Source organism: Ambystoma mexicanum, chromosome 2p (genome assembly GCF_040938575.1).
Source record: "Ambystoma mexicanum isolate Mex_15411 chromosome 2p, UKY_AmexF1_1, whole genome shotgun sequence".
Taxonomy (NCBI): Eukaryota; Metazoa; Chordata; class Amphibia; order Caudata; family Ambystomatidae; genus Ambystoma; species Ambystoma mexicanum.
Window position 1 is genome coordinate 1,011,522,346 of NC_090923.1, and position 23,078 is coordinate 1,011,545,423.

The 23,078-nt window shown below is 44.0% G+C and overlaps 1 protein-coding gene across 2 annotated transcripts in view; it reads right to left on the reverse strand.

Moving 5' to 3' along the window:
- The window catches only part of NTPCR (nucleoside-triphosphatase, cancer-related), a 164,851-nt gene extending 154,864 nt beyond the window's left edge, over nt 1-9,987 (reverse strand). The window contains exon 1 of one of the 2 annotated variants that reach the window (XM_069644842.1): nt 9,855-9,987. In XM_069644842.1, the coding sequence (XP_069500943.1) occupies nt 9,855-9,897 (43 nt within the window). In that variant the 5' untranslated portion in view covers nt 9,898-9,987. The remainder of the gene's footprint in view (nt 1-9,854) is intronic. The other variant, XM_069644843.1, reaches the window with a different exon arrangement.
- Nucleotides 9,988-23,078: the final 13,091 nt, after the last annotated feature.

Here is a 23,078-nt window from a genome sequence, read left to right on the forward strand (position 1 = left end):
AAGGTTGGTTTTTGTAATTTTCATGGCAGGCAAGTGACTTAATTAGATAACTGTTAACACCCGACTGAAGTGTGCGATTTGAGATGTGTTTCAAATCTTCTTACATCAGGCTTTGGCACATTACTTTTGATTATGGACACTGCCAATGGGCATGCCTGTGCTCCTTTCACGTCCTAAATGATTGTCACATTGCACCCATTCTGAAGTGCCACATTGACATGTGGGCTGTATATTCCATTCACTCGAACATGAGCTCCATCACAACTGGTTAGGCAAATATACCTGTTGGTCGATAAAGAAACCATTACTATTCTCCCCTTATGAAAACATTTCTAGTCCCATTTTCTGTTGGCTGAATTAAATACTATTTCAAAATTATTAAAAACAAATTGTGTTCTCGCACAACGTTACCATGTTCCATGGTGTTGATCAGTCATCTGTCGGACAATGACACTGAAATTTAATTTCTACTGCTTGGTATATAGTCTATTTAAAACAAATATACCCTTATTTGAAATAGATACCTTGCATCGTTTAATGGAGGAGGAATGCCACACTATCGTATAATTTCATGGTTGCATCTTGTAGAGAATCAATTTGAAGAGAAACATGAAGTGTGCATTCATTATCCCCCAAGCTCATGTTTTTCAAGTATCTGTTCACAAGTTCTGTCTTGTTGAATATAAATATACGGATTGACAATAATTGTTTGAGCTGTATGCTTTCCAAATAGAGCAAATATCTGATTCGATTAGACTCTTAAAAAAAAAATAACCTCCTCTTTTTAAGCGTTTATTATTCCATGTGATCTTCATGTTGATCATTATCACAACATCCCTCTTCCTCGACCCAGTACTTATTTTAGACTCCACAAACTCACATGCGAGATTCAATTGAGATACTTAATTGATCACATTTTCAAAAAAATATTCACGCTATTATTTTTAATGATTTCCATGCACCATAAAATATAACAAATTTTTTTACAGTAACTTCATAGTTCCATTTTAATTTAGCTTTCTAAAACTTGGTTATCACGCTTAAAGACAATATTGTGTGATCTACAACAAACCTCATATAATTTTGCTGTCTAACACATTTTCATGCTTGCCTATCTATGATAAAGTTGTGACTTTCATCTTTCGTATAGATTCATGTAGCAGGTGCTGTGTATCCTTCAAATTGCAGGCATTGAACATATTATGCAATTTCAATTTTAGTTGCTCCATTTTATATGAAAGATTTATAGCTTCTCATGATTAGGACAGTTTTAGCAGCAACCATCCACAATGGTAACTGAATGGAGGAAGAGAGGGAAGTGGCAGGAGTTAAAGCATCATGCATTCCCACTATAAGATTAAGCTGCCTTTGTTCCACTGGTATAAGAATGGAGAATAAGTGGTGTGTAAGTGCTATTTCTACAGATTTTATATTAATCACAGTCATGTAACACTTTTATGAAAAAATATGACGATCTAGATTGACTGTGGTTGTTGCTTGGGGTTGTCTTGGCGGTTCTACATTATTTCGCCGAACGAAATTTAATCATGGGACTTTTCATCGCCGACCCTTTCATCGGCAACATTTTATTTTTATTTATTTTTATTTATGGGGGGGCTGCGCCCCCCCCAAGCCCACCCCTTACTTAAATCATACCCTAACCCGCACAAACACCCCCCCCCTAAAAAAATGTGAAAAACAAAAATGTTGCCTATGAAAGGGTCGGCGATGAAAAGTCCCATGATGAAAAATACTTTGGCGAAATGCGTGTATACCCTCTTGGCACTCTGCGCTTACCACTTAATATGTTATGTACTTGGACTGTTGCTCAGAGGGGTGACTTAAGGTATCCCCATACCTTAATTCAAAAACATTATACACGGTGTCGCCCCTGTTATGCGTCTGGCCACCTCAGTTTCACGGGACGTGTACACTGAACGCCAGCGGAATAATGCCCTTCATTAACACAGGCTTATTAAGGAGTCGGAGGGATCGCCATCCCAGATATATAAAAATTGTGGAGAAGACTCTGATTCTAGCATAGCTGAACCAATAACAAGCCAGGTCTTCAAGAACCCCGAACACGTGTCGACATGGGGGCAATTGAATAAATAATCTATAATTTGACATACAATTACTGGCTTTAAGCCAATTTTTGAAACTGAGGTGGACAGGCACATAACAGGGGCGATATAGTGTATAATGCATTTGAATTAAGGTATGGGGATACCTTGAGTCCCCCTCTGAGCGACAGTCCGATTTACTATGTGATACACACTTTTATTACATAACATTTCTGAATTCGTTGACTAAAAAAAAGCACTATAAACACAAAAGACGATGAAAAATAAACCACATTCCATGGTGGAATTTAAAAGGCCAATTATGTTTTCTAGATTTCTCTGCAACGGCAATGCCTTTTTGAAATGGTACCTTTTTTTACAGTGCAAAACAAATTGCAATGTCCACAACAGTTTTATTCAAATCTGCTGGTTCGATCGGCTACAAGGGTGGACTTGGGAGGACATTCCACAAGATCAATGCTCTTGAGCATAGAGTGCAGGGGCAACCAAAGCTGTTCTTAGGCTGTTTTTCCGTTGCCAAGACTGTCGGTGTGACCTCTCACAAAATCAAATTCCATCTGTTTGAAGGAGGACGTTTTTTTTTTTTTGTTTTTTTTTTTTTTTTAGAAGGCCAACACGTAACACAATTTGCCTGCAGCCTGTTTCTTACTGTGAGAAACCTGAAGGTGTTTAACTGACTAGTCCCCGCGATCTGTCTTCCAGGTGGTCAGGACACGGCCATCGCTATTGGGTCCAGTTCCTCGGGGCGGACTAGTGAGGGAGGATCACTTGGATGAGGGGTCCTTGGGGAGTGGAAGTGAGACACCGAAGGGTGAGACGCGGTATCCCCTTCCTTATGACCTCTTTTCCCCATCCTGCCCGATAGGATACTCAGAAACTTTCCACCCATCTTTTCTGACACAAACACTTTCTCACATCATGAATGACAAAGGACCAATACCCGAGCTGTACACATGTCATAACACAAGGGTCAGGCAGAGTCAGGCAATTAACGACTACACACACCTGACTACCCTTTCCTTTCCCCATCGGGATAAAAGGCGGAGCACACAAGGTCACTCCGAGCAAGGCCAACCGCACGAGGAAGCGGCCATTCCTGGACGGCAGTTCAAACGGAGGAGAAAGGTGGTGAGACATGAAAGGACATGAAGGAGGGAGTTACCCTTGCCCTTTTGCACCCAGACCTGCAAAACCTCAGTTGAAAGAACCATAAGACTGGGAAGTGCAGCTGGCGAATGGTGTCACGGATGTCAGCGGTACCTGGTACCCCCCCACACTGATAGCCAGAGCCAGGAGACGTGGTTGCCATTGTGGTACCGTCCTTGAATCCAGCGGCAAAGTAACTGCCAACGAGTTCAGCACAGCGGGTGAGTCGGAAGAACCTGATAGTCAACTGGACTGTTAGACTCACGGTTGCAATGGCAACAGTGTATATGAAGAAAGAAGATAATAGACAGAAGTCTTATGTTAACGCAAACAAAGTGGTCCGGTGCCCCGTGGGTGCTCATTCGAAAGACTGTAGCTGGTACCCCTTATGTGAAAGAAGGAGAAAGTATTTAACTAAGACAAGGGAAACCGTGAAGTGTCAAAGTGATCATACAAGAGTGTAGCCAAACCCCTTGTACAGTCGAAAGTCTTTGACATGCTGAGAAAGTCTGTACGAAAGCAAATGTGAAAGAGGCGTTTGAGCCCGGAAGAGGGGAACACCGTATGATTTTGTGAAACCAGCATCTGTTATAAAATAAGCGACTGACCCCGGAGATGTAAATTGGCAAGCGTTTTGGGAAAACCGTTAAGTAGAAAGATGTACAATTGTTTAAAAAGACATTCTGGCTTTTGAATATTACAAGGTGAGAATCTTTAGTCTATATGGCAAGGTGAACTGTGAGAAAAGGGCAAACGTGAACCCGACTGAGGGATGGCTGTGAATTGGGGTGACCTCTTTTCCCCATCCTGCCCGATAGGATACTCAGAAACCCGACTGAGGGATGGCTGTGAATTGGGGTGAATAGTGCAATACCCGTGAACATTGTGATGACAAGCATGAACTTGATTGAGCGATGTCCACAGTGAATTGATGGTCTGAGCCTGATGGGGGAGGCTATTGTAAAGAAAAGATCTGACCCTGGCTGAGGGGGATCCTAGGGTGAAGAACCATCACCCATTGTAAAGAGCGATCAAAGGAACCTTTTGTTGTTTTGCTGTATCGGGCCCCCTGAAGCAATAGACTTTGCCTGAGAAAAGACTTAAGCATAGAAGGCCCTGATACCTAGAGAGGAACTGTAACCCTGTACTGGAGAAGCCAGGAGTGTGCTGTGTTCCAGAGTTCCACTTTGTCCTGTGCTAAGAAACATGGGGAAGGGAGACCTCGGCTATAAGATCCTGACTTATCATTTTGTGCACATTTCTTGTTTTCTTATGAACACTATCCCACACTATTTTGTAACGTAGCGATAAGGATTGGCAATAGGTTTCTTAGCATAGGCCCTTTTTATTTGACTAGACTCCATTTGGACTGTATTATTATTATTTGATGGTTGTAGCTTGCTCCCATCTTAGAGTTAGGTTTATATTAGGCGTTTATCTCACCCATTGTACAGTTTTTAATAAACACCCTTCAACTGTGATCACTTGTCTGTCTTGCTTTGATACCATGCCTTTCTTACATTACCAACATTCCTGTTATGAGCAAGAACCACAAGGTGTGTGCCGACCTCCATACCATCCGTGCTGAAATACTACCTTTTGGACACGTTGTGGAAATCCTCCAACTCCTGTGTGGCAAGATTTAGTGAAGCACTCCATGTCTCTGGTCAGGCTTTTGTCAAACACTATCTTTATACAAGGGCTGTGTGGCGAGTCCACCCTGGCTCCAGCAACATTTTCCTTTGCTTCGCTTCCTCGCTCAGAGGTGGATGTTCGCACACATGATTGTGTGCGTTTGCTACCCGTGAATTGTTTGGTAGCAGCATGCTGGATAAATGATTGCCACTTTTCAACCAGTATGTCCACTGAACTTTTACAATTTTTAGAACTCCACCATAGTGGAGTACTTATGGACTGCAACAATTTCAGTAGTTTGCCACTTTTTTCCCCTGCTGCATTGATTTCTTGGCAACAGACGTTCATGGCAAACGCCCAAATTGATGCCTGATCTGTAGGTTCCTCTCTTGCATGACTTTCGCAATGCCCAACATGTCTGCGGCTGTAAGTTCCATTTGCAATCCTATGGATTGAAGAGGTCCAATAGATTTTACAAAAACGTGCTTCTTAATGGCACAAGAGGATGTAAATTTAGTTAAATGGATCACCACAGGCATACTTTTTTATTTTGAGTGTCTGTGTCCTGGAGATGATCAGTGCAGCACTTCCCTGAAAATATAGCACTGCTGCACTGTCCCATCACCTGCAATACACCTTTTGCCACTGAAAACATTTTCCGATGCTACCACCTCAGGTTTTCATGCATCATGTATTGCAGGGAAGAATAAATTACTTAACACTGGTAATGTTCTTTCAACTGGATGTTCCTCTTGCGTATTCCTCATCTTTAATATACTCCAATATCATGCTTGCAGCTCGGAAGCTTTTCTCAACAGAGGGTGCTGTGTGTCATCGACCTTGTGTCCTTCGAGGGCCTCCGTTCTCCTAGAGTATGACACTGGTGTAAAAGGCATGCACCGCACCCATTGCCTCAGTTTGTTTTTCCTCTCACCAGCGCACCAGTCTCGAATATGAGAAATACTTGAGCGTTAACAGAGAGGAAGGTGTAAATCACAGAAACCCCTTCTAGACAGAGGGGATGGGTGGGAGGGGCAATGAGGAATACATGGGATAAACATCCAGTCGAAACAACATTACCAGGGGTAAGTAATGTGTTCTTCTAATGGATTGTGTCCTCCCGCATATTCCTCATCTTAGATATTCTCCTATTGCAGTATTTTTCAGGAGGTGGGAAGGAGTTTAATTTTGATTCACACGGTGTAAAACAGCATTTCAGAATCTGGATTCGCATCCCGAAAGGGCATCTAAACAGTAGTGCTTAGCAAATGTATGCACAGAAGACCAGGTGGCAGCATTGCAGATGTCCTGCAGCGGTACGCATCTCTGGAGGGCTGAAGAAGTGGCTATACCTCTAGTTGAGTGAGCCCTTAGACCTTCGGGAACCTCTTTCCCAGCCACATTGTAACATTCAGATATATGTTAATGTTAAAGGACATTTATACCACGTACTATCACCACCAGAAGGTCCCCTGGCACTCTGGATCTGAAAGGTAAGGGGGTAGGATGGGTTAGTAGGGCATAGCTGGAAAAGGTAGAGCGAGAGTTGTGATGTCCTGTTGACAGCATCAATTTAGTTAACACTGTTCGCTAAGCATGGGTGTGATTTAAGGATCGATACACTCCCATGTGCTGTTGTGCGGCACTATGTCTGGTTTGTTTTGTTGATGTAGTGAAGTGCACGCGGATTGCTGTGCGTAGGTGTAATTGTGTTTGTTTAGAGTACGAGTGGTGAATGCAGAGAGTTGACATTTTAGCGGTTGGGTTAGTGGGCTATTTCTTACCTCGTTGCTTTGGACATTGTGTTGGGTGTCTCTGCCGTGCTATGGGCTGGGGCGTTCCATGGTGGGTCACTTGCTGGGTTCTGCATGTAGTGGTGGCATGTCTGAGTGTTTAGTGGTCTGTGGACAGGACAGTGGCGGCTGGTGACTTTTAAAGGTGGTGGGGCGTAAATGTCTCTGTGTAAATTAGGGAGCGAGCGAGCGCAGCGAGCAAGCCCAACCCACATCAAGGGGATTGTGGGGGGAGTGTCCTCGCGACAAAATGGCTTCCAAAATGCGCAATTTGCTGTCCTCCAAACCCACAGAAATACGACATAAAAAGTATTGGGTTTTACATACTAATGGTGGTACAATATTCTTACATGTACAAGTGTGATGGTGTATTTTACAGCAGCTTGTATTAAGAATAGCTTGTACTATGTTGTATGCATAAAGAAATACATTATATAGATATCCAGTAATGCTGTTACTGGCATTTATACACGTTCATCCTCTTACTAAGGTGGGATTTTAGGCATTAACTGAAACCGGAGAAACTAAGCTAAAATATTGCTTGTTTACCACTTAATTAATGCAACATTTTCCGACCTCTAATGGCTGTCAGTCTGTTACTTTGAAAGTGCAATAAACGTAATGTATTTCTATTCGGTCTGTAGAACTATTTTCAAGACCCAGCTTAGATTTTTACAAGTGTTGCAGCAATTGAGTTATCAATTTCCCCATGAATGGTATTGTTACAAAAAAGGAAGCACACACTCACTTTAGGGTATATATCCTTTAAGATCCCAAATTAAAATGGTATCTCATCCATAAAATAGAGATTGCTTGCTTTAAAGGTGCATACAATCAGCAGTTACTTTGCATGCAGGTTAATGTTGTAAAGCAGAAGAGAAAAGTACCTATTTTTGGGATTTATCGATTGCAAACTCACACACCAAGAAACTGAGCACTTTACAAAAAACGGGGAGAACACAGAGAGAAAGCATAGAGGGAGGACCTGGAGAGGAGAGGCCAATTAAGTGAGTTCATCTAATGGAGACAAACACACGTATATTTGTACAGCTTCAGATAAATCAATTAGCCATAACATCAGAGACTACTACCCCTGGCATTTTCATGCAATCATGTTTCTTTAGTGAAAACCAATATTTAATGAATTCTACAAATAAAAATGACCTAAGAGGCAGTGACAAACGTAAAAGAAAATAACATGTGAATAGGTGAACAAGAAGAGATATTACAAGATAGTTCTCTGTAGTGGGAATAGAAGATGACAGCTGCAGCTCTGAGGAGACTCATCTCGGGTGCACATACCAGTAGGGCTGTGTTTTACAGTAAGATATGGTCAAAGCGTTTTCTGGCAATACTCAGCAATCTAGCTTTGGCTCAATTATGGCATTTCATGGTGGCTGAGCACAGAACCCTAACACATCAGCCAAATGCAGCATTTGGCTGACAGTGATGTGTTAGGACTCCGTGCTCAGGCACCACAGATATAGCAAGCAATTAAAAAACCACCATTACAAAATGATGAGCGGGCTGGCCATGAACATAATGAGAACATGTACGGTTTTCAATCAAGTTGGCAGAAATCATGCTGTACGCTGCTCTGGTAGTGAGCTGTCATTGGTTACAGTGGCTAGGCAAAGCACAATGCCAAGACTTGTCTAGTGATGGCTAGCTCGAGAGAGCATGCAAAAACCACAGGCAGTGGCTCGGGTCCTATAAGCGGTGGACAGCCACCTTTTCCTAAAATGTCCAAGAGTCACGCAATTCCTCTCGGACGCCCATCTTGCCATCTGAAACCTGACCGTTGCCCCCAAAGTGCAGCGTTACACCGACAGCTCATGGACCTACTTCCTTCTTTCTTTTCCATCATGGAACTGGGCTGTGCCACTTCTATGAAATCTCAGTTTTTAAAGAGAGCTCCAAGTCTTACGCCCTTAGGTGGGAGAGGAGAGTGCATTATTTTATTCCACACCCAGGAGGTCATCAACAAGTGGGAGCATCTTTATTTAAGCTGGGAGTCTGCAATTGGGAGAGCGAGGCTTAGGGTGGTTATGCAGCCCTTGCCAAGAAAAGGCCTAAGCAAAGGATATGTCATTCCGGGCAAGCCATGGTTATGCTAGGAAAGAGAAGCGTTACTGGCAAAATGTTCATACATTTCTCTATCTGGGACTATGTTCTGTCGCGGGAAAACATTTTAAAAATCAAATTTGAGCCACAATCCTTCTCCCCTGGCAATATCCTGAATTGGAGAAACTTAACGTATGAAGAAATAGGTCATATGGTCATTCAGCCTACGTTTAACTCTACTACATATTTGTTACACAATGGCATAACAAATAAAATAATTTGACGGGTTTCATGTGACTTTAGAATGTGTGACCTTTGAGGTGATGTATGGAAGAAGTGCCCTGCCCTTACTTATAGGACAATAATACACAACACAAGAAGTTTTGTGACTTGAGAAAGAATGAAAATGCACCAGCCTGTAGCAACAGATATCTGACCAAGGAGGGGTGAAGTCCAAAAGTAACAAGAATAAATGTGTTTAACAGTGATTAATTAAGACCTTTGACTGGTATAGAGTCAGTGGGTGCGAAATATATGCATCCTATTGTCACGGTTGGGTTTTTATCAGTGAGGGACACACACTGGCACCAGCTGTTAATAGTGGGTCTGTTTGAAACGTGTTGCAGGCAGGGCTCGCTCACTGCTCCTGTGTGATTCAGTGATTGGGCCTTTGTTTCCTGCGCCCTGCGCCCTGTGTGCTGAGTATTTCCAGTCAGGTTGTTTGCTTAGTGGCCTTTAGACTTTCTCACGGCGGTCCGTGAGATGCACCCATCTGATAATAGATGAGACCGTCAGCCTTGCCACACATGTACAGGCTCGGATCCTCGCATACAGGGTTGAAATGAAAACGGTTCCTGTGGGTGGCCGCTGGCTGCTTAAAGTGGCTGCTGATATTCCGCTTTACACGTTGTGAAGCAAAACATATATCAGCTACTTTAAGCAGCCGAAGTGCTAGATTCCAGACTGGGTGAGAACCGAGACTTGATGCAGGCCTACCCGGCCTGGCCTAAACAGCGTCGACTAGGCCCTGCAGTCCCCAGGGCAGGGCTTCGGGACGGTCCTGGAGCACTGTCCGGGGGAATGAAGGCAAGGCTTCAAGTTAATTAAATCTTATTCAAGTTACTTTACTTACCAGCGGAGTTTGCAAGGTAGGCTGCACATGTGGGCTCTGGCATCTGCTGGTCATTCTGGGCAGCTCTTCTGCTGCAGTCCCATGGACTCGCTCAGGAGCACGAAATAAGAAGGTGGCGCGCACCATTACGACACGTGAACGCCCATCTCCCCACCCACACTCAAATGTCATTGGCTGGGAAACAGCCAATGACATTCAGCAAACAATTCTGTTGCTATGCTTAACTGTAACAATCAGATCCGACACTGCTGGTGCGCTGTTTGCGCACATATTAAAACTGGCGGGGCCACCACTCTAGCGCCCCGCCAGCCTGCTAGATTGTGATGCCTTACGTAAAGTACGTGGAGCTTCGAGCTTCACACATTTTAAAGTAGAAAAAGCTGCGTAAAATGGGACGCGCCCCTGTGGCAGCTGGCCCAGCCATGAAGAAAAACCATAATTGCATGCAGAGAGCGGCAGATAATTCATTATTTACAGTACCAGTACACATTTGATTGCCGTCATGCCACGCTGCTCACAAATCATGCAGAACAGATTCTGAACTTCTGAATCTGTTCTGCAGAAGTTGTGGAACACTGCTCAAACACTCCACAGGTGGGGGCCTTGGGTGGGGGGGCGGCGCCCTCCCGCCCAATGAAAGCGGCCGCCACTGGGACAGGAAGGTGGTAAATGCCTTCCCCCCACCCTTGCGTAGAGATGGGTAGGGTTGTGGGGGTTTGCTCTTAGGTTGTCAAAAAGGGGGGTGCCTGCCATCGCCTCCCTGAGCTCCTAGGGTGGGGGTCCTCTCCTTCCACATTCCGGGCACTTCATGGCCTCCTGGGGTATCCGTTTTTGGTTAATGCTCCCTCGTCTGTAGTTACGGTGCCTGTACCTTGGCCGATGCCTAATGAAGGGGCTTGGTTTGGGTGTGGATATGTCCTGTGCTCCCTCCCTTCACAGCTTCATCCTTCCATGTGCGCTTGTTTTGTCGCGTTCTATTTCCAGGGGTTGTCTTTGTTTTTCTGATCGTTTTCGTCTGGTTATGAGATGAAGAGCCGAGTTTTCAGTAGTTTTCTGAATTTTAGGTGTCCTTTCTGATGCGCATTTCCTTCGGTAGGGTGTTCAAGTTTTTGCTGCCAGTTGGGAGAAGGAGGATCCCCCAAGTTTTTTTCTTGTGTATGGTTTTGGTTCCAGGCCGATGTCGTTGCTGGATCTGAGTGCTCTTGTCGGTAGGTAGATGATTCGGTTTTTTTTGTAGGAAATCTACTCCTTGGCTATCCATTGCTCTATTCGTTATGCACATCATTTTGAACATGATTCGTTGTTTGATTGGCCACCAGTGTAACATTTTATACATATGATGCACTGAGACAGTGTTTGTTTAGTAACCACTTGTCCCATTTTGTGGCCCGTGTAACCAACAAAAAGTTGGTTGTCCAGTCTTATCTTAGAAACCCTGTTAATATAGAAGCTCAAGGCTCTTCTAGAGTCAAGTCTGTGGCACACCTCCACCTCCTTTAGATGGATGGGAGGAGGGTAGAAAGCTGATGAAAATGTTTTTGCGTCAAATGAAATTCTGACACCATTTTTGGTAGAAAAGAAGGGCACACCCTCAAAACTATGTGGTCTTTATGGTAGACCGTGAATGGTGGTTTAGAAGATGGGCTGAAGCTTGCTCACTCTGCGAGCAGAGGTAATGGCCATCAAGAATACTGTTTTCAAAGACAACATCTTGATGCTTAATGCTGCCCAGTACGGGGCACGACTGCACACATTGTATACTCTTGCCGCCCCGTGCCTTTGCCTAGCACTGCCCAGTGTTGCCTATATCTGCATATTTTGCCCTGTGCCTTGCCTAATGCTGCCCAGTACGGCCCACGACTGCACATATTGTTTGCTTTTACTGCCCCGTGCCTTTGCCTAGCACTGCCCAGTGTTGCCTATATCTGCATATCTTGCCCTGTGCCTTGCTTAAAGCTGCCCAGTACAGCCCATGGTTGCGTATATTGATTGTACATACTGTCCTGTGCCTCTACCGAGCGTTGCAGAAGCACCACACCTCCCCACGGCGAAGATCCACCCACTTATTAACACTACACAGATACTCCCTGCAAGCTATCCACTCGCCTGACCCCTGCCTCCTCCTCCTACTACCACTACTTGGAGCCCCACCTCCCATGATGGCCACCCTAAGAGGAGCCACTTTGACCAAGGCAACACTTCTCCCCTTACTCCACAATATCTCACCTCAGAACTGCACGAACACCCCACTCCACCTAGAACCTATATCCCCACTGGAATGGATTAATATATTCGCTCGCACGCCTACACCTCTCACACCATGCCCTACCCCTCTAAGAAACTTACGACTAGGCTCTCGCTCCACTCCACCAACTACTACCACCATCCAGAGTGTAGTCCCACCCATCAAGCTCAAACGATCGACTGAGCCACCGCACTACCTTGAGCTACAAACCTGCTAGAGCGGTCTCCAGCCAGACTATGAATTACATGCAACAGACACCGCATATCGACTCCACAATCAGCCAAAACGGCACCACACCCCACACACCGCCACAACGAAAGCTAACCCTACTCACATTCCCAGTAAGGGTGCTCTCATCAATGCCTGCTCCTTGGTAGCCCACGCTACCGATGTGGCTGACATCTCCTCGAACCACCTTGACTTCATCGTCATTACAGAGACGTGGCTCCACCAAGCTACTGGTCCCACCTTAGCCACCCCTGATAACTATAACATTATCCGTGCTGACAGGAAAAATGGAATAGGAGGAGGCGTGGCGATCATTGCTAAATCTAACTTAAACATCAGAGAAGCAGCCAACACAACCCTTCCTTCAGCCGAACTCCTATCCATCAAACTTCCACTATCGAACACCCAAACCATTCTCCTACAGATTATATACAGACCACCAGACCCCCATCCACCTTTTGAAGAGGATATCTCTCTCCTGCCCACCACCAACGCCAAACCCAACTCCCAAATTATCATCATGCGCGACTTAAACTTGGGACTTAATGACCCTAACGACAATCACGCCGCTTCTCTCAATGACACCATTACTCACCTAGGCTTCACTCAACACATTAACAAGCCAACACACACAAAAGGAAGATCCCTAGATTGGCTAGCAGATGCTAACTGTAACCTCTCACTGACACACATCACACCGTGTGCTTGGACCGATCATCATCTTATCACCGTCTCATCGCCCAGAACCGTTCCCAAAATGACACCACCCTCTAGGACACCACCAATAATCTCCAGAAACAATTGCAACATCACCATAGAAAACCTTAAACCCCTCCTTACGCCCATCACCAAAGCCAACCTCCCTACTCAGAATGACAACCCCGCCACCTTGGTAGACCTTTACAACAACACGATGGAACTAGCCCTCAACCAGATAGCTCCACTTAAACAATGTAAAGCAAAACCCATGTCCCATACCAACAAATGGTTCTCAGCAGAACTAAAGGCTCTCCGCAACATTAAAAGAGCTGCGGAATCTAGTTGGAGAAAAGCTCCACAAAAGAATATTTCTCTTCAGCTGCCTACACCTACAAATCAGCTATCTTAAATGCCAAAAAAGAGATTTACAATACGAGAATACTCAATGTGAAATCTGGCACAAAATAATTCTTCTCTATACTAAGAGAACTTGAATCACCATTACCACCTACAGAGGACTGTACTAAAGACAAAGCCTGGTGTAATGATATCCAGCTAGCCCTCTCTAACAAAATTGCCCTTCTACAAGCATAGATCGAAATAAAAAAAGCCAGCCTTGCCGCCAAAAACAACTTCAATAGTAAAAAAGACTTCACCTCTCCCAACTGCCCACCTTTTCATTTCTCTCAGTTACGGAGGAAGAAGTCATTAAGATAATTGCTAGCCTTAAACCATCTAATTGCAAAGGCGACTTGTGCCCCGCTTCTTTCATCAAGGACAGAGGTAAAGACATAGCTCCTTTCATCACCTCCCTGATCAATTCTCCCTTCAAGAATTCAGTGGTCCCTAACAACCTCAAAGAAGTGTGGGTCCTCCCCTTTCTCAAAAAACCCAACCTAGACCCCAACGTCCCCACAAATTATAGACCCATTACAACCGTCCCTTTTCTCCTCAAAATATTAGACAGAGTAGCCTACCTCCAAATACAACAACATTTGGAAGAAAATAACCACTTAGGCCTGCGACAATCCGGCTTTAGACCTAGGCATGGGACAGAAACCGCCCTCCTGGATCTAAAAATCCAAATGGATGAAGCTAAAGACAAGGGCAATCTGGCCATTTTGCTCCTGTTGGATCTCTCCGCTGCCTTCGATCTGGTTGACCACCAGATCCTTACTCAACACCTCTCTTTGGCTGCCGCATTCTGCCAGAATGCCACCAATTGGATTTGGTCATTCCTGTCCGACAGGTCGACTAGGGCTGCTGACCCTATCCCAATCCAATGTGGAGTCCCACAAGGTTCCTGCGTCTCTCCTACACTTTACATCATCTTCACTAAGCTTCTCTTTGACAGTCTTCACGATCTGGGTGTCCGCTACACCAATTACGCTGACGACACCCAGGTCCTCATCACACTCACTGGTTGCTACGAAGAAGATGTTGCAAAGCTAAACGAAATCTACCTAGAAATTCAAGCCTGGATTGCCACACATAGTCTTTGCCTCAACGACGATAAGTCGGAACTGCTTATCGTAGGATCTCGGGCCCGCCTCAATAAATTGGAATCCAGGTAACAATCCTTCATCATTGATGGCAATATTACAAAAGTATCGAAAGAGGTCAAAACATTAGGTGTGTATCTCGACTCCACTCATTTCATATCACTGAAAAAACAAATAAATGCCACCATCTCATCTACCACATACACTAATAAACTTATCAATGCCTGCAGACCTTTTTTTATCCTCCTCCAGTTGTCTCACCTTAGCTAGAGCGCTGATATTGACTAAATTAGACTATTGTAACACACTCTTCCTGGGCCCCACGACAAAAAATCTGAACAGACTTCAGATTCTACAAAATAACGCCTTAAGATGCGCTCTTAACCTACTGCGTAAGGCTCACATCTCCACGGCCAGCAAAGAAGCCCACTGGCTCCCCATCCGTGACAGAATTAAGTTAAGAACCCTTGTCATCACACACAAATGCCTGTCACTGACTGCCCCAAGCTACCTTTCTTACAAATTCTCTAGACACAGCACTTCCAGACCCACCAGAACTCCCTATCTGCACCAACTAAAGATCCCCAAATTCAATCTAAAAACAACAGGAGGCTCTAGTTTCCCTGTTCTTGCAGCTCAATGCTGGAATACACTCCCTCTCACTACCAGATCGGAAGCTACCTTCTGGCCATTCAGAGCCATGGTGAAATTCTGGCTCTCTACCTAACACTTTGACTCATTTACGCACAGTCTTATCTCCACCAATTTCTACCGCACGACTTAACCTGAAACGGACCATCATGTAACCGGTCCTCGCGCTCTTTTATATTTGCTACTCTTACTGTACACTTCTTTGTATCATTGAATGTATGTACCCTTTTTTTTCCTGTTTCGCGCAACGATATGTAACTATGTTGTCCACATGATTATGCACCCAGCTACCTGAGGGTTCGGCCGCGCTCTATAAATAAACAAACTAAACTAAACTAAGTGGACAAGAACGTAATGGTACGAATTGGGAACCCATCCGGAAGCTTAAAACCAGGTTGAGATCCCGGACCGGAACAATGAATGGAACCGGCAGCAAGACGTTGGTCAATCCTTTTTTTAAAAAAAAAAATGGTCATAATTGGAAGCTTGTTCAGGAGACCGCTTGAAAATGGACAGCACATCCAGATAGCCCTTAGCCATAGCAACCTGCAGTCCCTGATGGGTTAGATGTAGGCGAAAAGACAAAACCAATGGCGTACCAAGAAAATTGATCAATTCCTTTTCTCTACACCAGCTACAAAATGTGTTTTGGAAGATGAATTGGAGGGCAGATGGACATTTCCCGAAGTTCCGGGTACCACATCGTCCTGGCCCAGTCCGGGGTAATCCGGATCATGGATTTCCAAAACTTCCTCTGCCTCTTGAGGAATGATAGAGATCGGTGGAAACGTGAACAGAAATGGAAATTCCCAGTCCACCACGAACGCGTCCCCTAGAGATCCTCTGCGGAAATTCCCTTTAGCAGAACAGGTCACACTTCCTGTTGACACTGGACGCAAACAGATCTACTTGAGGGGTTTCCCAAAGGGCGAAGATCTCCAAGGACTTTCTGAGTCAACCCCCACTCATGGGAGACTGCTCTGCCTGCTAGGAACGTCCGCTGCTTTGTTTTCCTCTCCAGCCAGATGAACTGCCGACAGAGAGATTCGTCTTGCAGTGCCCAAAACCAGAGCTGCTTTGCCTCCCTGCACAGGGGCAGCCACCCTACACCCCTTCTCTTCTTGAGGTAATACATGGCCACTGTGTTGTCTGTCATTATCAGGACACTCTTTCCCCATACAGAGGGCAGAAAGCCCATGAGTGCTAGTCTGATTGCCCTCGGCTCCAAAAGGTTGATGTGCAGTTTGGACTCGGACGGAAACTAGTGTCCGCTGATCATCAGACTGTTGGTGTGACTCCCCAAACCTGAGAGGGGGGCATCTGTAACCACCGTAATCTCCAGCCATGGTTGCCAAAAGGGTTCCCCCTTTAACACATTCTCCTTGACATCCCACCACAGGACATCCTGTGCTACTCCACTCAGGATCCGTAGCAGATCCGTCATCCTGCTGGAGAACTGTGACCACTGAGTCCTGAGGGCCCACTGAAGAGACCTCATTCTCAGGAGGGCTTCTGGCACCAGAAAGATGCAGATGCCATGAGACCGACCAATCTCAGAAAATCGAAGGCTAGAAAATGTGTTTGCCACCTGCGATATGTGGATAGACCTTACCTCGGGTGGCAAGGCTTTCACCTAAGGAAGAGTCTAGGACTGCTCCAATCAATTGTACCTTTTGGGTAGGTGTCATATGGGACTTCTTGAAGTTGAGGGAGAAGCCCAGTCTGTGTAGAGAGCGACAGCTGCTGTCCAGCTGTTCCAAAGCCTACTCTGGTGGGCATGCTCTGATCAGCCAATCGTCCAGGTAGGGGTAGATGTGAATCCCTCCCGCCCTCTGTAGATTTGCTGCCACCACCACTCGAAACTGATAGTGAGAACTGCCAACAACAAATCTGATATTTTCTTGTCTTTGAGATGAATTGGCACCTGAAAAGAAGCATCCTGAAGATCCAATGACACAATCCAATCCTGGAGCAGAAGGGCCTGGAGAATCTGTGAAAGAGTGACCATCTTGAACGTGTCCTTCCTGAGGAACTTGTTCAAGCATCTCAAGTCCAAGATGGGTCGCAACCCTCTGTTTTTTTTCGGTATTCGAAAATAAGGACAGTACCAGCCTTGATTTCTTTCCACTACAGGTACCTGTTCGATTGCACCCTTCTCCAACAGTGTCTGAAATATTTGTAGGAGGAGTGGACCTGGTATTTTCAAGGACTGGTCTCCTGGCAGACAGTTTGGTAGTTTCTTCAGAAAGGATAGGCTGTAGACATGGGCAACAGTTTGTAGAGCCCGGAGCATCTGTTGTAATACTTCGACTATTCCTTCAGATGCTGGTCTAACCTGCCTCCCGCCGCAGACAAATGCTTTAAGTCTTCAAAGTGGTTTTGGGACACTGGCCGGTGCGAAAGTCAAGTAAGCAGATACTGTAGCAGCTCCTCTGCTCGAACAGCCTCAACTGCCCCGTGGTTGTCTTCTCTGTTGCTTTAGTGTAAACTGACCTCAAGCTCTCCCACAAGAGGTGGTATCGAAAAGAACGATTGCTCCATCACATATTAGAAGACGGATTTGGTTGACTCTGGTGGGGCTGCTTAATGGGCAGACTTTGCTGCTGTGTTAAGACGACTGCAATTTCTCAAGGCATTCATCTGCTTTTGTTCCAAACAAATGAGACCCTTCAAACGGCATATCAAACAGTCTGGATTGCATGTCAGAAGCACACCCTGATTTTCTTAGCCAGGCAAAATGTCTAAACACTGTACCAGCAGCCATAGAATGTCTAATACAGTCAGTAGTGTCCAGACCTGACTGCAAGGACTGACACATGCCATCATATCCGTCCTGAACAATGCTCCTAACACCATGCCTTTCTTCACCCTTTGGGATGTGCTGCAATGCCATGATAATTACCTCCCGCAAAGTGTAGGTAAACATTGCCAGTGCATCATTTGAATTGGCTGCCTTCAGTGCCATACTCCCTGAAGAAAAAAAAACTTCTTTCCAATAGCATCAAGCCTTTTATCCTCCCTCTCTAGAGGAATCGTGAGCTAGGCTGCTTCCTTAGGAGCTGCAGTGACTGCTTGGACAACAAGGCTTTGAGGACTTGGATGTTTCAAAAGAAACTCTGGATACTGATGAGGATCTTTATTTCTTAGTGAAGTCCTTGTGGACTGCAGGAACATTGTCCAGAGTTTTCCAGTTCTCCAAGACCCTATTTTTGACTGCAGTATGAAAAGGAACGACTGGGTCCTTAGGTGCCCCCTTATCCAAGATATCGGTCAAGTCATCTTGTTCATACCCAACAGATGATCTACCCCAGCCCAGGTATTCTTTAACATTTGCCATTACTGATCTATAAGAAGCATCAGCATGTCCTGAGCCTTCTGGGGTGCCAAAATAAACTTCTGAGGAAAGTATCCAGACCACTGGCATCCTTTAGGGTGTCCACAAGGTCCATCATTCTTGATTCCTGCAATATCCACTCTTCTGGAACACCAGGACTGCTGTATTTCTGGCCAAAACCGTAATTAGGCCTTTCCTCCTCCTCATAAATAGTGGCTATAGACTTAAAATAGTCTCTTTTGTCTTGTGGTTTGTAAACCTTCGGTTCTGAAAAAAAGGACGTTGAGGGTCTCGACTCTGATGCCGATGTGCTTGACTTTGATACCTTCGATAGTGTGCAGTGCGTCGGAGGATTAGTATTCCTGTGAGGCATTGAGGCCATGAGAGGCGCACAAGATGCCTTCAAGGTCTTTGAATCCTTGGAAGTCTTTGACAGCCTGCTGTCCAGGCTCTTGGGCGCATGGTCAGGGGTTTTCATCGACGCCCTGTAAACCTTCAGCACAATGGGGTTGGGAATCTCTAATGACTTCTTCGAAGGGACTCACGTCGCCGCCTTCTCAAACACTTCAAACATCTGCAGGCAGAATTTTTCTAGCTCTGCTTTTCTAGCCCCCTTCTTCGGAAAGATCACCTGTTTCCCTTCGGGCGAGGAATCTGCAGTGGACAATCTGGAGCGATGACGCCTTTTCTTAGAACTCCTCGAAGACGATGAAGAGGAATGGCAAGATCTCGAATGCTTAGCTCGCTTACCGTGCCTCTTGGCCCAGTGGGGAGATCTCTCCCTTGAGCTCTTATCTTTGGACGATTTGTTTGGGGTGGTTACCGAAGACAACTTTGGGGATGGTTTGCCCAAAGCAAGTTTCCCCTTCTTTTCCTTTTAAAGCTTTTCCAGTCATAGACTGGCGCAAGCTACAATTGTTGATGATGTGGCCCGACCCCAGGCACCAGAGACATACCCGATGAGGATCGGTTATAAATATCTTAGCCGAACACTCGCCACATCTCTTGAAGTCATTTTCGGGGTATGAGTCGACATTTTTAGATAAACTTGCAAACTACGCAGTTCACGAACACGCTGAGGCGAAGAACCGTTTGGAGCAGCTGTGCAGACAAACAAAACTGAGGTAGCGTGCGCGGTGCGTGCCTTTTTATACCAGTGTCAACGTCCTACTCCACGAGGACGGAGGCCCTTGAAGGACAAGAAGTCGACGCACAGTGCCCTCTGCTGATAGGTTTCCGAGCTGCAAGCAAAGATATGATATGATATGATAGGTTATTTATAACGCGCTTAATACCCAGAGGTTTCTAAGCGCGGACCCGGGTATCGAACCTGTGGTGATTCTTGTCGTCTTGCTTCCAAGGCAGGCACATGGCCCCAGAGCTATCCTCCCGCGACAAAGATGAGGAATACGTAGGCAGAGACAATCCATTTGAATAAATAATTTTACTGGTATTTATGTGGTTTGGACACTCCTGTTACAGCCATTAGACACAGGGATATCCATCATCACAACGTTTGGTAAAGATTCAGAAATCGACAGCAACAGTTTCTTCCAAGTCACCATAGTCTGTGTGCCTGTGAGTGTGGGTTGTTTTCCTGTTCTTTTTACAAGTCTTCTATTCAATTGTTAATAAGAAACATTATACTGGGTTTGTCTGTGCAAACTGTAAACATACAAAAGATAGCAATTCAAAATGTTTTGAAGCCCCTGTAAGAATGAGTGATTTACTGTTTTTGTGATGAATCATCTATACATACCCATGTTTTTTATATGCTGGGAAACAGTGCATGATCCTGTGCCTGCGTCAGTATCATGTTGCAATAGGAACATGACAATAATGCAAAATTAAATCATCATTGTACTTGGTAAACTTATAGATGACAGTAAATTCTAAATTTAATTATGTGTAAATAGTCACTCATTTTTAGTGCATCTTTTCATTAGCAACTGCAACTTATCATTTGATAAACATTTTAAATTGTTGTTTAATTGTTTAAAAGAATATCAAAAATAAAAAATAAGCAGGTCCTAATGTCACACCTGTACGCCTTGTGTGCAGTCCAGAATCAATACTTACTGTCATCCTGCTGTGAAAGGATTCAGATTTCACTTTAAAATCCATGAAGAATAAGGACACAAGAAAAAGGGTTGACAATATACATCAACATGGTCATAAACACTTAACTATTACATTAAACACTATCCATTTATTAATGGGACACCATAAAAACAGTGGTGAAAAACACTATGGTCCTATTGCGCCATCATCAGTTCACTGCTTTGAAACAACAAAAGATAAAGTAGTCAAAAATAAAATATGCATACCTATACTAGTCAGGTCTATATGCACTGCAATTTGGATTATATAACAGTAGCAATAGCTCTGCATATAATGTTGCTTCGAGCAAGAATATATAACCTAGCTGTGGATAAGTAAAAAAACAAACACTGTCATCATACCTGTTCTCCATTTTTGTAGTCGTACTGCCCATTACAGAATCATCCTTTAGTACAAGAAGTGAATAGACAAGTGATAAAGAATAAGTATGTACAATTGCATGATGTTATACATTCAAGAAGTATGGATAGAAAAGTGACAAAACGTACTGACAATGTTGATTACTGTTGATTTTAAAAACGTTCTCATAGAAAAAAGATTAATGAATATCTGTTGTACTGCTGTAGAGTCATATGTTGCTTAATAGCATAAGAGTAAGCATGACAGTTTCCTCCTTTTGGGACAAAGAAAAAAACTGTTATTACATCAAAATTGACATCTTGCAGCACCCAATCGTGATCTAAATTAATCAAGAATTGAGATACGTACGAGAAAAGACACCCAAAAATAGAAAGGGGTTCTACCTCTAGGTCCCACTCATCACCTCTATAGTGGACATTTTAAATGAAAAGTATATCTCCTGCTAAAACAGTCATACGGATATGCATATATCAAAACAAATTGTTGCTGGCAATGCACTCGTGACCAATGCTTTTGATTAATAAAAATGATCAGATCTCATTAAACATGATTACAACTTAATTCTATATTAAATATAGAATAGCTTCAAATATAGCATTGGACTAAAGAAAATAAATAGTTATTGATGGAAGAGTATTGATCAAGTGGCAACATACAGATACACAAGTAAACAACATGTCAGTGGTAAAAAGCATACTGCAATGTCAAAAGTGTCTGGTTTCGGGTAAACTACTAGATGTCACCGATTGGCCCATTGACAACAGACAAAACAATCGCAGAATAGACAACACACAAGCAGTGAAAACAAAAACTCCTCTCACAATGCAAGACGTAAGATTACCTGCGGACCAAACAGTGTTTTATAGATTAAATGTTGATACTTCGATGGGTTACCATGCATCTCTAATAACGATACTAATATTGTAAATAACAAATGGGATAAATCCAACTCGCAGATGAGAATGGATGCTGCGAAGTTTAAAATAAAGATTATAGCATTTGTGCATGCATCACATGCATTCTTCAAGAAATATGAAGGGACATTATAGAAAGTTGAAATGGGAGCATGTAGACTATTATAGTAATAGAGACAGCATACTAAATACAATCAATTTTTCAACTTTATACTAATCTCTGCACCTGTTTGCTCCAAGATAGTGGGAGAAGCTTTTTAGTAGCAATTTGTGAGTCAGTCTGGGACTACACCTTTTTTTTGCAAATTCTGTAGTCTCGTAGATTTCAGAGGAAAAATGCTTGATGCGGAAGCGATCGCCCCTTAAATTTGCAAAGACTTTTTTGGCACCAATGGCAACTTTGGGATCTGGAAATCTACATTATTTGTGCAACCATTTTTGTATCCATTGGGAAAATGTGCAGCACTGTACCCGGAGTCCCGTAATGAGTATAGTTAGGACAACACATTGCAATACATAAAGGCATCAAGTTCTGAAATGAAAAAGGGCCTTCAAATATACATATTGTGTGGCATGAAAGTAATTATTTTCAAAACAATCAGAAAGTGGAAGCAGAATCTTGAAAACCATCTGCTAGTTAAACTGCTGAAACAAAAAATAAACATCGTTAAATGGCAAAAGTAAATAATTGTACAGATAATTTATAATGGGAGACAATGAAAAAAGCAAAATAATAAAATTTGCAAGTGAGAATATCGACACGGCATTAACAAAGACAGAAATACCCAATGCCCAAGATTGAAGGAGGGATTCTTGACGGAAGACAAAAGGAATATCTTTTTGTGAGTCCAAAGCAGAGAAGTGGTCTTATTTGGGATTCAATGTTGTCTTTATAACCTGGAATATGGGGGGATAATTGTAAAGCGGAGGTGGATACAGGAAGGCCGGTGTTATAGTCTGCATTCCTTTTTGTGTATGTTACGTTATATAACATTTGTATAGCGGCTGCTGCTGCCATTGGTAGGGCCTCAAAGCGCTGTGGGGTGAATATATTTGGAGGTCCGAGATGTGAAATTTGAAGGAGGATTCTAGAATGCATGTGTGCGTATTTAGCCGGCACGAAGGTTGTTAGTGGGTGGCTAAGTCCCCGATACCGACCCATGAAGATCT